At 42.0% G+C, this 15053-nt stretch overlaps 1 protein-coding gene across 1 annotated transcript in view; it reads right to left on the minus strand.

Moving 5' to 3' along the window:
• Window positions 1–14023, minus strand: part of ALKBH8 (alkB homolog 8, tRNA methyltransferase) — a 67166-nt gene extending 53143 nt beyond the window's left edge. The window contains exons 1-3 of the mRNA XM_080688469.1: window positions 13980–14023; window positions 4567–4702; window positions 1172–1409 (exon numbers count right to left, since the gene is read on the minus strand). Of these exons, the coding sequence (XP_080544595.1) occupies window positions 1172–1409; window positions 4567–4702; window positions 13980–13993 (388 nt within the window). The 5' untranslated portion in view covers window positions 13994–14023. The remainder of the gene's footprint in view (window positions 1–1171; window positions 1410–4566; window positions 4703–13979) is intronic.
• Between the last annotated feature and the right edge of the window lie 1030 nt (window positions 14024–15053).

Genomic DNA, 15053 nt, shown 5'->3' on the forward strand with positions numbered 1-15053 from the left:
TACTCAATGCAGCATTTACAGTAGTCAAGATAAGGAAGCAACATAAGTGTACATCAATAGATTAATGGATAAAAAAGTGGTGCATATATACAATGGAATATGGCAGCCATAAAAAAGAATGTCTTGCCATATGCAACAACAATGGATGGACCTAGAAGGTATCATGCTGAGTGAAATAAGTCAGACAAAGAAAAACAAATGCCGCCCTAACTGGTTTGGCTCAGTGGATAGAGCATTGGCCTGTGGACTGAAGGGTCCCAGGTTTGATTCCGGTCAAGGGCATGTACATTGGTTGAGAGCTGAATTGATGTTTCTCTCTCATTGATGTTTCTAACTCTCTATCCCTCTCCCTTCCTCTCTGTAAAAAATCAATAAAATATATTAAAAAAAAAAAAAGAAAAACAAATGCCAGATAATTTCACTTACATGTGGAATCTAAAAAAACAAACTAAATGAACAAGCAGAAGAGAAACAGACTGTTAGATACAGAGAACATTTTGATGGTTGCCAGATGGAAAGGAGGTTGAAGGGATGGGTAAAAAAAGTATAGGGCTTAATTAAGATGTACAAATTGGTAGTTACAGTATAGTCATGAGGATGTAAAGTACAGCATAGGGAATATAGTCAATAATATTCTAGCCCGGCTTGTATGGCTCAGTGGTTGAGCATCAATCCAGACACCAAGAGGTCATGGTTTGATTCCCCATCAGGGCACATGCCCAGGTTGGGGGCTCAATCCCCAGTAGGGAGTGTGCAGGAGGCAACCAATCTATGATATTTCTCTCTCATGGATGTTTCTATCTCTCTATCCCTCTCCCTTCTTCTCTAAAAATCAATAAAAACATATAACTATGTTTTTGTGTATGGTATCAGATGGGTACCAGATTTATTAGGGCGATCACTTAGTAAGTTATATAAATGTCTAATCACTGGGTTGTGATTAGACATTTATATAACCTGAAACTAATATAATATTGTACATCAACCATAACTGAAAAAAATTATTGAAAGTAAAAAAAAAAAGAAACAAGTTTTTCTCATAATATCTACAATATGCCCCTCTATAAACAAGTCAGATTGTCTGTACAAATTAAAATCCCAACTTCGATGTGAAAAGTAAACTCAAACAAAAGCAAGAACTAGTTTGAAAAATATACCTGTATGATAATACCTTTTTCCACAAAATTCAAGTACAGAATGATCTTTTGTCCTAAATCATCCACTATTTTTTGTCCATTGAGGGTAACATAGGCTTTCTTGGATTCCTCTATAGTTTTGTACGTTACAAATGAGTAGGGCTTATTAGGTGGCATTAAGAGAGCATCCACCTGTCCGAGTTTCTCTAATTCCGGAAGCAGTTGGTTCCTACTCACACCATTACCCAAACCACCATTGGCAACAACCAGGATCTTAAAAAAACAAAAAGAAAGTTAACATGAACAGTTGATATCAACCTGTTTCTTTTTAAAATATCTTTTTAAATAAGATTATTTTTAAATAACATTTCTACAAAGGTGTAATTATGAAAGAAAAAAGGGTCTCCTTATAGTTGTTATTTCGTTTTCTAATTTCAATGTAAATCAATTTACTAAATACAGTATTTGGGAATTAAAAATTATTCCTATGTTGTAAATAATATTGATTTTGAAATAGTCATTTCAGTAAAATATTCATTTCTTAATAACCTACATACAAATTAAAATATAACTTTTACTGTTCATAAATATAATTAAACATAATGAAAGAGAAAGAAAAGGGAGAAAGGAGAAGGAACAAGGAGTTACTGATACTTGCTTTTTTCCAGACACTGGCTACATGCTTTTACCTACTTAATCCTCATTAACATAATCTTCACAACAATTCTATAAAGTGGATAATATTAGCCTCACTTCATCAAGGAAGAAACTGAAGATGAGAAATACAGTATTAGGTGAAGGTAGTGTTTAGGAGGAGCTGGGCCTCAAACTTATTTCTGTCCGTTTTCAGAATTCACTTTTGGTATCACCACCATACAGTGTTTACTAAAAACTAAAAGTAAAGACAATGACTCAGAAAACCAATTACAGATTCCTTAAATATAAAATAGGAAAATTTTTTTTCCTCTGTGCCTGAGTAATTCATTCATTTTGTAAATTTTTTTTCTTTTTAAGTTTCATGCTGACTCCTGTCATTTACAGTCCTGCACACAATTTTATTCAAGGAATTCTGATGATTCTAGTCTTTGTACTTAAAAACATTCTACATAGTGTTAAGATCTTTGATTCATGACTCCTAAAAATTTTATAGCATAATGAAAGTAAACCACTGATGGCATACTTTCATCAGTCTCATCACTTATAGCAGATATTGGCAAACTTCTGAAAATGGTCAGATAGTAAATATTTTAGGCTCCACAGGTCATACAAGACTCTGTCACATAGTCTTATTTTTATTTAACAACCTTTAAAAATGTAAAACTCACTCTTGCCTCACAAGCCAGAGAATAGTAGTTTGCCAATGTCTGATTTATACTAAACTGGAGATTGGAACATAATGTACTAGTTTCATATACACAAAATGGGGCTATCTAGAACCTTGTTTTTAAAAAACATATAATAAAACTAGAGGCCCGGTGCACGAAATTCGTGCCCTCGGCGGGCGGGGTCCCTCAGCCTGGCCTGCGCCCTCTCGCAGTCTGGGAGCCCTCAGTGAGTGAGCCTAAGCTGGCAGTCGGACATCCTTAGCACTCCTCGCAGCGGCGGGAGGCAGAAGGCGGGCGCCTCCTCGCGTGATTTCAATCGTGCGCTGGGCCTCCAGTTTGGTTATATGCAGCCATAGTTATAAAAACATTTCCATATTCTCAAATCTAAGGAACTGCAAAGGTTTTATAAATGGCCAGGGTCCACTGAGGAACTGAGGAAGATGTGAGGTGTGACTTGAAGAATATTAGTGGTCCTCAAAATGCTAAGTTCAGTGGGGGATGGAAGGGAGGAATTTATTTCCTATTACATGTGAGTTATACAATATAATTAAATGTAATAATTGTTTTATTTATAATTTCCAGCTAAGCAATTTTCCCAATGATATGAAGTAGAGAATTCGAAAAATTTTTTAAAGTTATCTTCAATTCTGACAATTTGAGGATCACTACTCTAGAAAAATCTCACAGTGGCTATAGATTTGCACAAAGCACCCATATTTATAACACCTGGTGAAAAGAGCATTTGTTCTCCCAGGGATAGATAATATATAATTAGAGGTCCATCTATAATTTTATTCCTTTTCCTTAAAATTATTGTGGAGAAAAATATCAAGCCTAAATAAGATGGCACTTTGGAAGACACAAAGGTAAGAATAAAACTTCTAGAGATCCAAATGAAAAGGGAGACCCAAACAAAAAACATGCTTCAGAGGGATCCCATTTCTTTTCTTACCACTTCTCTTTGTGTTCCATGCAAGGAAAAGAAAGCAAATTACACTTGGGAAGAAATGAGAAAAGGGTATAATTTTCCAAATGTTGCACAGCCTCTGTGGCTCTTGGCATGAAGTGTATGCAGACATATTAACCCTGATATATGATCTATCCCAATCTTTTTAAAGGTATTTGATTTAAATTCTCTGAAGTCATTAATATGTAACAAAATCTAAATAAGGGTCTTTCCCTGCTAAATTTCAATCTCCCTCAACAGAGTAGTCATTCCTAAACTATGGTGCAGCACAGAAGATAGCATATTCGTGATATAAGGGAAGAGTATTGGTCTGAGAGTCAAGAGACCTACATTTTAATCCCAGCTTCACCTTCTCAATTATTTGTCTTTAGCCCTCAGTTAAATGATGGCTAAGCTTCCTTCCTACTCTTATATCATAAGAATACTTCCTATCCATATGGTACTTCAATGACTAATAAGTACTGACTAACAATCCAGTGGGATAAAAAAGTATGCAATGCTATGTCCTTACAAATGATGAAAGCTAAGATCAAAGGATGCTGCTCATGTCCAAATAAGTGGAGAATCTAAGAATCAAAGTAAGGTTTTTCCTAATTCATAGGCCAGGAAGTCTCACAGTCCCATATATATAATTATTGCCATAAGATAATGAAAAGGTGTTGTAAATAAAATCTAATAAATAAAAAATGTCTTATAGCATATAATCAAAATACTTTATAATACAAATGAAGTTAAGAAAGAAGACTACAAAAAAATCTAGCTTTAGGTTCAGCTACCAAAATATGAATGGACATATCACAACCACTTGAAACCTTTGTTTTCTCATCTATTTCATAAGGGTTTTTTTAGGGAATTAAATAAAATAATGAATGTAAGTATGCTATATAAACTATATATAATTGTACAGTTAATATATACCCACAATTTCCTCTAGTTCAACCAACACAATCAATGGAGATTCAAACTACACTAAGGCTATGTCCAAAAATAGAAAGTTAGCAAGTATATTTAATACAGATGTAATACATGACTGAACAATAACAGCCCTCTTCTCTGAGCAATTTTTAGCAAATATTACTCTAGCACGTTAACATAACAATACGTTTACATTCAAATGATGATAATAGTTTTAGGTCACCTGAGTGGCATAGGATACTGTTTCAATGCCTTCATGTCTCAGCAAAGTATGCCTGGCTTTAATCTGTTTCCTTAAGAACTTCTTCTCAGTTTTACTGAGTTTGCCATTACTTTGATGGTTGCTATCCATGGCAATACTGAAAAAAAAGAAAAAAAGTCAACTTTAAGAGTCCTAAAGGGATAGTTATAAAGATATTATTCATATATTCTATAGTTTATAAATAGTTCTATGTGACAATTCTTTTAAATTCTTACTTGACCTTTTACCAACCAACAGAAGTGAGAATAAACAGGTACATGGACAATAAAGAAATACTTAAGAAGCTTACAAAGAAGCAAGAACATCTAATAGCATGTCTTGGGATTCTACAAAACATCCCAATACTCTACCTCTGTTAAGTAAGCTTTTTCACTATAGGTAATGTATCCCTTTACTTACGAAGTTCTAGGTAAAATGTTCCATAAACAAATTTCACAAACATAATGTTAGGAAAGAAAAAAGGAGAAACAAAACAAAGATTTCAAAGAAGAATATACAGTATGATTCCATTTACATACAGTTCAAAATCCAAAAGTAAGGCATATATTGTTTAGAAATACATAGCAAAATGCAAATAAAGGCAAGAAAATGATTAACACAAAGTTCAGGAAATAAGTTTTTCTGGGAGGGAAGAGAGGAATGTGATGTGAAAGGGACATATAAAGTTATCAGTGGTATTTTGTAAGCTATGTAGTGTTAAAAGGAGGACATGCTGGCCAATGCAGCTCAGTTCGTTGGTGCACTGTACTGTATACCAAAAGGTGGCGAGTTCCATTTCCAGTCAAAGCATAGACCCAAACTGTGGGTTCAATCCCTGGTCGGGCATGTGTGGGAGGCAACATTGATGTTTCTCTCCCTCTCTCCCCTTCCTCTCTCTAAAAATAAAAAGGAGAGGGTTTCAATAATAAAGATAAATTTTTTAAAAAGGAGAGGGAATGAGGTTAGAAAGTTTTAGGAGTCATCATTAGACAGGAAGGGGATGATAGCTAAATCAATATTTTTAACATTATACTAATTATAATGGTTTATTCTAATATTTGTCCCCTTCCATTGAACTATGAGCTCTTGAAACAGGGATTAAATTGTATATTTTTGTCTGTTTCCCCAGCACCCAGTGCTATGAGACAGTGTTTAGGGGTCTAGGTTCTAGGTTCAAATTTCAGCTCTATCACTTAAGCTGACCCTGTGTGAGTTAATTATTTATTTCTGTGCTTAGGTTTCTTCACATATAAAATAGGAATAGCGCCTATTCTTGGCACATAACTCCATCCAAATCCTGGACTAAAAAATTTCACCAAACTGTAGTGTGGTTTCTAGCAGCATAAAGCCATGTCCCTAGGATGACACATTTAAATGCCTGAGAAAACTCAAAATGCTGCCTGGACATTTTACTATTTACTCTAGCAACACCTGACTATAGGCCCCTGACCTCCCTTTCTTAGAGCACTTACTATAAAAAGGGCTTACAATTGTGACTATGTATCTCTGAGAGCCATTGCTTTGAAATGTAATCATTAGGAGAGATAGGGCCTGTCTCCCAGTCTCTGTGGCAAGACAGAATCCAAACCAGATAACTGCAAGTAGCAAACAAAGCTGGCCTAGATGCATGTGCACTGACCAACCTTTTGTGTATTTTCACTTGTCTGACTCTATTGAGCACCCCTTTCTATCCCAACCCCATCCTCCCTTTAAAACAACCCTACTGTCAGTAGTTACTACATAAAATGTTTTCACTGTCACTAATGTCTGGCTGTGTTAATTTTTGACACTATCTTATAACTTTGTTACAAGGATTAAATAAGTCTATTATTAAATCACTGTCAATTTCCAGAAGAACCAGGTTAGAATAATTTAAGAAGAAAAGAAAAGGCGAGGACCTTCAAAGGAACTATCTTACTGTCATTCCATTCCAAGGTCATCACCTTTGGAATGGCATCTTTGCGGTACACAGTGGAGAACAGGGGATAAATGAGCTGAGAATTTTTTCACATGAGCAAAACTGCAAAGTGGAAGAAATGAGAAAGATGTTGCATATATTTTTAAAAGTCTGACATTAAGAGTCCAGCACCAGCAGAGGGAGCTTCATAATCACATTTCTATCATTCCCTTTCCCTTCTCCTTACTCAGTCATGCAATGTTGCTATCACATGTGAAGAAACAAAGCCAGATAGCTCTGGATGCTCATTTGTTCCCCATTCCAGTGACCTGGCAATGGACTGGCCCAGCAGGCCTGTCACCTCAACAAGGAATAGGCTGCTACCAGTTGTTGAGGTTTAGAGGTGCTCCCTTTCTAACAAGGCCACTTCCCTGGCCAAGGAATTTCCACTACTGCACAAAGGCTTGGATGCTCCTTGCCATGTTATAGGAGTGCTATGGGATGTTACAGAAGTGAGGTCACTTTGTTGGAATACTAGCCATGAGAGTCAAGTCTAATCATGTTCAGCCTACGCACACTCCCTGGAGGATAACAAAAGTTTAGAGACCATACATGCTCTGATAGTAAGTTAAACCCCAATATATCCAATTGGATATTGCCCTAATAAATGGTAATAGGGCAATAGTAGTATGTGTAATAGTAGTATGCTAATAGTAGTATGTGTGTCCATACCATTCTTAAATAATAGAATACCTATAATGAACAAGCACTGTAAACAAATGTTCCTGTGCTTATATATAAATTATACTTAATTAATAGCAAAGATTAGAAAGAACTAAAATTCCTATCAAATGAGGCCTGATTATGAAGTATAGCAAAGAAATACAGGGTTTACATATAAATCTCTAGGACATACAAGTAATTAGTGATACAGGTTGCCTCCAGGAAGGGGAAATGGGTAGAACGGCATGGCAATGAAAGAGAGCTCTCCTCTTTTGTAACTTTTTAATTTATTTATATATTTTTTAATATATTTTTATTGATTTCAGAGAGGAAGGGATAGGGGGAGAGAGAGATAGAAACATCAGTGATGAGAAAGAATCAATGATCAGCTGCCTCCTGCATGCCCCCTATTGGGGTTTGAACCCACAACTTGGGCATTTGCCCTTGACTGGAATCGAACCTGGGACCCTTCAATCCGCAGGCTGACACTCTATCCACTGAGCCAAACTGGCTAGGGCTGTAACTTTTTAATTTAGTGGCTATTCAAATTGTATTACCTATTAAAATTCTTTAAAATTTAAAATTAGAAAAAATAACTGACCCCATACTTTTCATATCACCCCATTTTAATTCTTTGAACACCTATGCTATATTTTTATGCCTTCATTAATTTGTTTATTCTCCATCTTATTTCTTTAATTGATTACAAAGTTAGCTCTATGAAAGTAGAAATTCTGTCTGGGTTTTTCACCTTGTAGTACTTAGCACCAAGAACAGGATCTAGCACCTAATGAAGATTTGTTGAGTAAACCTAAACTTATTAAACTTACTAACCCTGCCATCTTACCTCCTAGACCACTTCTTCAGAATTTTGGGTTTGGTTAATGTTTTCACTAATACTTGGTGTGCATCCCTTGTCACACCATGGCATAATTTTACCTGTTTGTGTGCTGCACTCATCCCTAAGGCTGACATCTACTTGAGGGCACAGACTTGCATGCCTGGCATATAGCAGAACTGAAATCACTGGCCCAATGGTCTCGGATTACTCAAGTAAGAGCACAGGAAGAGAGGACCCAAATAAACAAAATCAGAAATGAAAGAGGTGAAGTAACAACCGATCCCACAGAAATACGAAGGATTATGAAAAAATACTATGAACAACTCTACTCCAACAAAATGGACAACCTAGACGAAATGGACATATTCTTAGAAAAATACAAGTTCCCAAAACTCACTCAGGAAGAATAAAAAAACCTGAATAGGCCGATAACTACTGAAGAAATTGAAGCAGTGATCAAAAATCTTCCAGCAAACAAAAGCCCTGGTCCAGACAGCTTTACAGGGGAGTTCTACCAAGCATTCAAAGAAGAACTAAAACCTATCCTCCTCAGACTATTCCAAAAAATTCAAGAGGAAGGCACACTTCCAAGCTCTTTCTATGAAGCCAGCATCACCCTAATCCCAAAACCAGATAAAAACACCACAAAAAAAGAGAATACAGGCCAATATCCCTCTTGAACATAGATGCCAAAATCCTCAACAAAATTCTAGCAAATCGGATTCAGCATTACATTAGAAAGATCATACACCCGACCAAGTGGGATTTATTCTGGGGATGCAAGGATGGTACAATATTCGCAAGTCAATAAATATGATACATCACACAAACAAATTGAGACAAAAATCACATAATCATATCAATCGATGCAGAAAAAGCATTTGACAAAATCCAACACCTTTCTTGATTAAAAACTCTCAACAAAGTGGGAATAGAGCAGCCGTGGGCAAACTACGGCCAGCGGGCCGGATCCGGCTGTTCTATCCGGTTCTCTTGCTCTCCCCTCCGCTCCTTTACTTTGAATTTATATTAGTTCACACAAATACTCCATCCATGCTTTTGTTCTGGCCCTCCGGTCCAGTTTAAGAACCCATTGTGGCCCTCGAGTCAAAAAGTTTGCCCACCGCTGGAATAGAGGGATCATACCTCAACATAATAAAAGCCTTATATGACAAACCTACAGCCAACAGCATACTCAATGGGCAAAAACTAAACTTGTTTCCCCTAAGAACAGGAACAAGACAGGGATGCCCACTCTCACCACTCCTATTCAATATACTGGAAGTGCTAGCCATAGCGATCAGACAAGAAGAAATAAAAGGCATCCACACTGGAAAAGAAGAAGTAAAACTGTCTTTATTCGCAGACGACATGATACTATACATAGAAAACCCTAAAGACTCCATCAAAAAACTACTAGACCTAATAAATGAATTTGGCAATGTAGCAGGATACAAAATTAACACCCAGAAATCTATGGCCTTTTTATACACCAATAATGAACTCACAGAGAGAGAAACGAAAAAAACAATCCCATTTACCACTGCACCAAAAAAATTAAGATACCTAGGAATAAACTTAACTAAGGAGGTAAAAGACCTGTACTCAGAAAACTACAGGACACTGAAAAAAGAGATAGAGGAAGACATAAACAAATGGAAGAACATACCATGTTCATGGATTGGTAGAAGCAACATCATTAAAATGTCCATACTACCCAAAGCAATCTACAGATTCAATGCAATCCCCATTAAAATACCAACAGCATATTTCAAAGATCTAGAACAAACTCTCCAAAAATTCATCTGGAATTTAAAAAAAGACCCCGAATAGCCACAGCAATCCTGAGAAAGAAGAACAAAGTTGGAGGGATCACAATACCAGATATCAAGCTATATTTCCAAGGCACGGTTCTCAAAACAGCCTGGTACTGGCACAAGAACAGACATATAGAGCAATGGAACAGAACAAAGAACCCAGAAATCGATCCAAGCCATTATACTCAATTAGTATTTGACAAAGGAGGCAAGAGCATACAATGAAGTCAAAACAGTCTCTTCAATAAATGGTGCTGGGAAATTTGGTCAGATACATGCGAAAAAATGAAACTAGATCACCAACTTACACCATAAACAAAAACAAACTCAAAATGGCTAAAGGACTTAAATGTATGGGAAACCATAAAAATCCTACAAGACTCCATAGGCAGCAAAATAGCATATGTCATAGCAATATCTTTACCGACACAGCTCCTAAGGCAATGGAGACCAAGGAGAAAATAAACAAATGGGACTACATCAAAATAAAAAGCTTCTGCACAGCAAAAGAAACCATCAACAAAACAACAAGAAAGCCCACTGCATGGGAGAGCATATTTGCCAATGATATTTCAAATAAGGTTTAATCTCCAAAATTTACAGAGAACTCATACAACTTAACAAAAGGAAGAAAAACGATCAAGTAAAAAAAATGGGCAAAGGACCTAAATAGACACTTTCAAAAGTGGACATACAGAAGGCCAAGAGACATATGAAAACACTAGTGGCCTGGTGCACGAAATTCGTGCACATTAAAAGGGGATTAATTAGAGGAAATAATTTAATATTGCTATTTGCCCTTTCTCTATAATAGAAGTGTCAGAGTTGAAAGAAAGTTAGTAAAATGTATATGAAAACCTTCCTCCTGTCAGAGTCTGGGGCATACCACGGGACCCAGAGTCAAGTCTCCGCCCACCCACATGCACCTCAAAATTACATGAGACCCAGACCTGGCTGCCTCCCCCATTGGGCTAGATTTAGACCCAGCCAGTCCCACCCTTGTCAAGCCCTGCCGGGCAAGGGGCATAGCCTCAGGTCCCCTGGCCTGGCGCCAGGACGGGGCGTGTGGCCTGAGGTCCCCCAGGCCAGACCGGGATGGGGGGGGGGTGCCTCAAGGTCCCCCATCAAGCCCCGCTGGGTGGGGGCCATGGTCTGAGGTCCCCCATCAAGCCCCACCAGGCGGGGGGATGCAGCCTCAGGTCCCCTGGCCCAGCACCGGGAGGGAGGGCACAGCCTCAGGTCCCCCAACAAGCCCCACCGGCAGGGGGGTGCAGACTCAGGTACCCTGTCAAGCCCCACTGGGCGAGGGGCGCAGCCTGAGTTCCCCTGACCCAGCACTGGGGGTGCACCTTGAGGTCCCCTGTCAAGCCCCGCTGGGTGGGGGCATGGCTTGAGGTCCCCTGTCAAACCCAGTCAGACAGGGGGGCGCAGCCACAGGTCCCCTGGCCCAGTGCTGGGGCAGGGTGTACAGTCTGAGGTCCCCTGGCCTGGTGCTGAGGTGGAGGGCACGGCCTGAAGTCCCCTGTCAAGCCCCACCTGGTGGGGGGCACGGCCTGAGTTCCCCCAACCCAGCACTGGGGGTGCACCTTGAGGTCCCCTGTCAAGCCCCGCCAGGCGGGGGGTGCAGTCTGAGGTCCGCTGGCCTGGTGCCAGGGCAGGGGGGTGTACCTTGAGGTCACCCGACAAGCCCCGCCAGGTGGGGGACACGGCCTGAGATCCCCTGTCAAGCCCCGATGGGTGGGGGGCATGGCCTGAGGTCCCCCGTCAAGCCCCACCGGGAGGGGGGCAAAGCCTCAGGTCCCCCATCAAGCCCCACCGGTAGGGGGGTGCAGCCTCAGGTCCCCCGTCAAGCTGCACTGGGCGGGAGGCGCAGCCTGAGTTCCCCTGACCCAGCACTGGGTGTGCACCTTGAGGTCCCCGTCAAGCCCTGCTGGGTGGGGAGCATGGCCTGAGGTCCCCTGTCAAGCCCCGCCAGGCAGGGGGTTGCAGCCTCAGGTCCCCTGGCCTGGTGCTGGGACGGGGGGTGCGGCCTGAGGTCCCCCGGCCTGGTGCCGTGTGGGGGGCATGGCCTGAAGTCCCCTGTCAAGCCCCACCTGGTGGGTGGCGTGGCCTCAGGTCCCCCAGCCTGGCGCTGGGGTGGGGGGAGCAGCCTGAGGTCCCCTAGCCCAGCACCAGGATGGGAAGCAACATCCCCCATCAAGCCTGCTGGGCAGGGGGGCATGGCCTCAGGTCCCCTGGCCTGGCACCGGGGCGGAGGGCGAGGCCTGAGGTCCCTGTCAAGCCCCACGGGTGCAGGAGTAGCCTCAGGTCCCTTCTGATTGCTCGTTAAGGCTCCTTACAGGAACCTGGCCTCAGCTTGTAGTGAACCCCTTTCACGCCCTGTGTGGTTCAGGGTTCAGGTTCAGGGTTTGGGCTCTGGAGGAGGCCGCACGCAAATGAAAGAGACTAGAAAATATTAATTTGGAAATATTGGGGGCCAGGCAGGAGCCCAACTCAAGGGGAAGGACTCCACCCTGCTCTGGCCTTGCTATCCCTTTTATTAAGACTATGGGATACACCCATAGCCTTTAGGTAGGCAATTCCAATAATAGCCAATCAGCAAGAATTTACATAAGACTGAAAGGTGGATGTTGCTTTAGCTACCATTGTCTCAACTAAACAGTGGGTGGTTGGCTCTGACCTTTCAGAGCTTCAAGGTTGACCAGCCTTCCGGGTTCCTTGTTCACACCTCTCTACTAGTGAAGGCAATGGGCGGCTTCCAACACAGTTGTGGGTGCAGCCATCTTTGTGATGGAGTGATGGTCAATTAGCATATTCCCTCTTTATTAGATAGGATGCTCAAAGTCACTAATCATCTGAGAGCTGCATATCAAAGGGACAATGAGGTACCATCTCACACCTGTCAGAATGGCTGTCATCAACAAATGACAAGTGCTGGAGAGGATGTGGAGAAAAAAGAACCCTCGTGCACTGCTGGTGGGAATGCAGACTGGTGCAGCCACTGTGGAGGACAGTATGGAGTTTCCTCAAAAAGTTAAAAATGTAACTCCCATTTGACTCAGTAATCCCATTTCTAGGACTAAATCCCTAAAAAAAACCAGAAACACCAATCAGAAAGGATATATGCACCCCTATGTTCATAGCAGCACAATTCACCATAGCTAAGATTTGAAAACAGCCTAAGTGCCCATCAGCAGATGAGTGGATTAAAAAACGGTGGTACATCTACACAATGGAATACTATGCCGCTATGAAAAAAGAAGGAACTTTTACCATTTGCAACAGCATGGATGGAACTGGAGAGCATTATGCTAAGGGAAATAAGCAGTCAGAGAAAGATGAATATCACATGATCTCACTCATATGTGGGATATAATGAACAACATAATTTGATGAACAAGAATAGATCCAGAGACAAATGGCAGGGGAGGGGAGGTTCGAGAGCAACCAAAGGACTTGTATGCACGCATATTAGCATAACCAATAGACAGAGACACTGGCGCGGTGGGGGCTTGCCCGGGGTGGGTTTGGGAGGGGGGAGAAGCGGGGGAGGGGGCGGGGGAGAGGGTCAATGGATGGGGGGAGGAGACATATGTAAAACTTTAGACAATAATTTAAAAAAAAAAAAGAGCACAGTAAGATGCAGCTGTGAGAGTGACCAGACCTCCAGCAATGTCTTTCCGTTGCAGGATTGGCACGGGTCAGAAACCCCAAGAAGCGCCGAACTAACATTCCCCAGGCTACAACCGTCAGTTGCCAAAGGAAACCTAAGACTGACACAGACATCACGTGAGCGTCTGCGCCAAACACAAACACAGGCCCTTCAAACACCGACAGGGCCACCAACGGTACAACCTACTGCCCAGGGACCGCACCCGGAAACGCTGGGGACAGCCCTCCTCTCCCCGGGTTCTCAGCCCAGCGCGGAGAGGCCGAAAAAGACCTGCACAGGCCGACCAGCGAAAGCGACGATTGCAGTCATCGTGCCCGCCAGTAACAAGGGCCACAAACCTCCGCCTCGGCTCCGGCAGGGCTCCCGCCCCACGAGTGCTCTCCCTTTCGCCCGCCCCTCCCATCTGGCCCAGAAAGTGCGGCGAGTACTCGCGCCTCACCTCACCTGGGCGCAGCCATGCTGGAGACGACCGCACTACATTTCCCATGAGCCTGCGGGCGACGCAGGGCGCTCCCACAATCCCCTTCGCCTCCCTGAGCTCCCGATCTTGTCTTTCTCTGCAAAGAGGCTTTGGCCAGTAAATCTTTCTCCTTTACAGTGAAAATTCTTATTTGGGGAAATAGTAAGGGTTGGGAGAGCCGCTTATTTGGGGTAGCTCCCAAATGGGCACGGTCAAGCAGGTTTGTGTCCCTCGGGCCCTGGGGTCTGAAAGATGACATCGCATGAGGGAGGGAGTGAGGGAGGGAGGGAGTGAGGGAGGGAGGGAGTGAGGGAGGGAGGGAGTGAGGGAGGGAGGGAAGGAGGGGACGGATGGACAGGAGATGCTTGAACGCGCCAGGGGAATGGTGAGTACTGCAGAGTGATGGAGGATGTGTGGAAGAATGTGGACACAGGTGGGACAGGAAAGGTGGGCTGTGCCAGATTATAGAAGACTTCGCATATCGTTACTCTGTAGGCTAAGGGGCTCCCTGAAAGGAATGGAGTAATAGGACCGGAGCTTCTCGTGGAAGGTGGAAGGAGAGACTACAAGTAAAGAGACCAACCCCGCCCGAGTGGCTCATTCCGCTCCGGGCACATGCCCTGGTTGTGCCTCGGTCCCCAGTGTGGGGCGTGCAGGAGGCAGCCCATCAATTATTCTCTCTCATCATTGATGTTTCTAGCTCTCTCTCCCTCTCCCTTTCTCTCTGAAATCAATAAAAATATTTTTAAAAAAAAAATAAAAGTAAGGAGGCCATTTAACAGGCTGTTGCAATGGTAAAGTGAAAAGTAATAAATTATTAACTGGGACACAGCAGTGGCAGACAGAAAGGAAAAACATTTGAAATAAAAAGACGCAGGAGAGGGTGATGGTTAGCCATTGATCCTGCTCTACTGTTACTTGTGTGGTATAAATATAATCATTGTGCCTACATTGAATTATGAGCTACTAGTACATAAGTGCAGGGAAGGAAACTTGGGAGTGGAGAGGAAATAGTTCCCTGTATGTTGATACAATACCCCTATTCACACCCCCACAAC

Source organism: Plecotus auritus, assembly GCF_963455305.1.
Source record: "Plecotus auritus genome assembly, chromosome: 9".
In the NCBI taxonomy this organism is placed as follows: Eukaryota; Metazoa; Chordata; class Mammalia; order Chiroptera; family Vespertilionidae; genus Plecotus; species Plecotus auritus.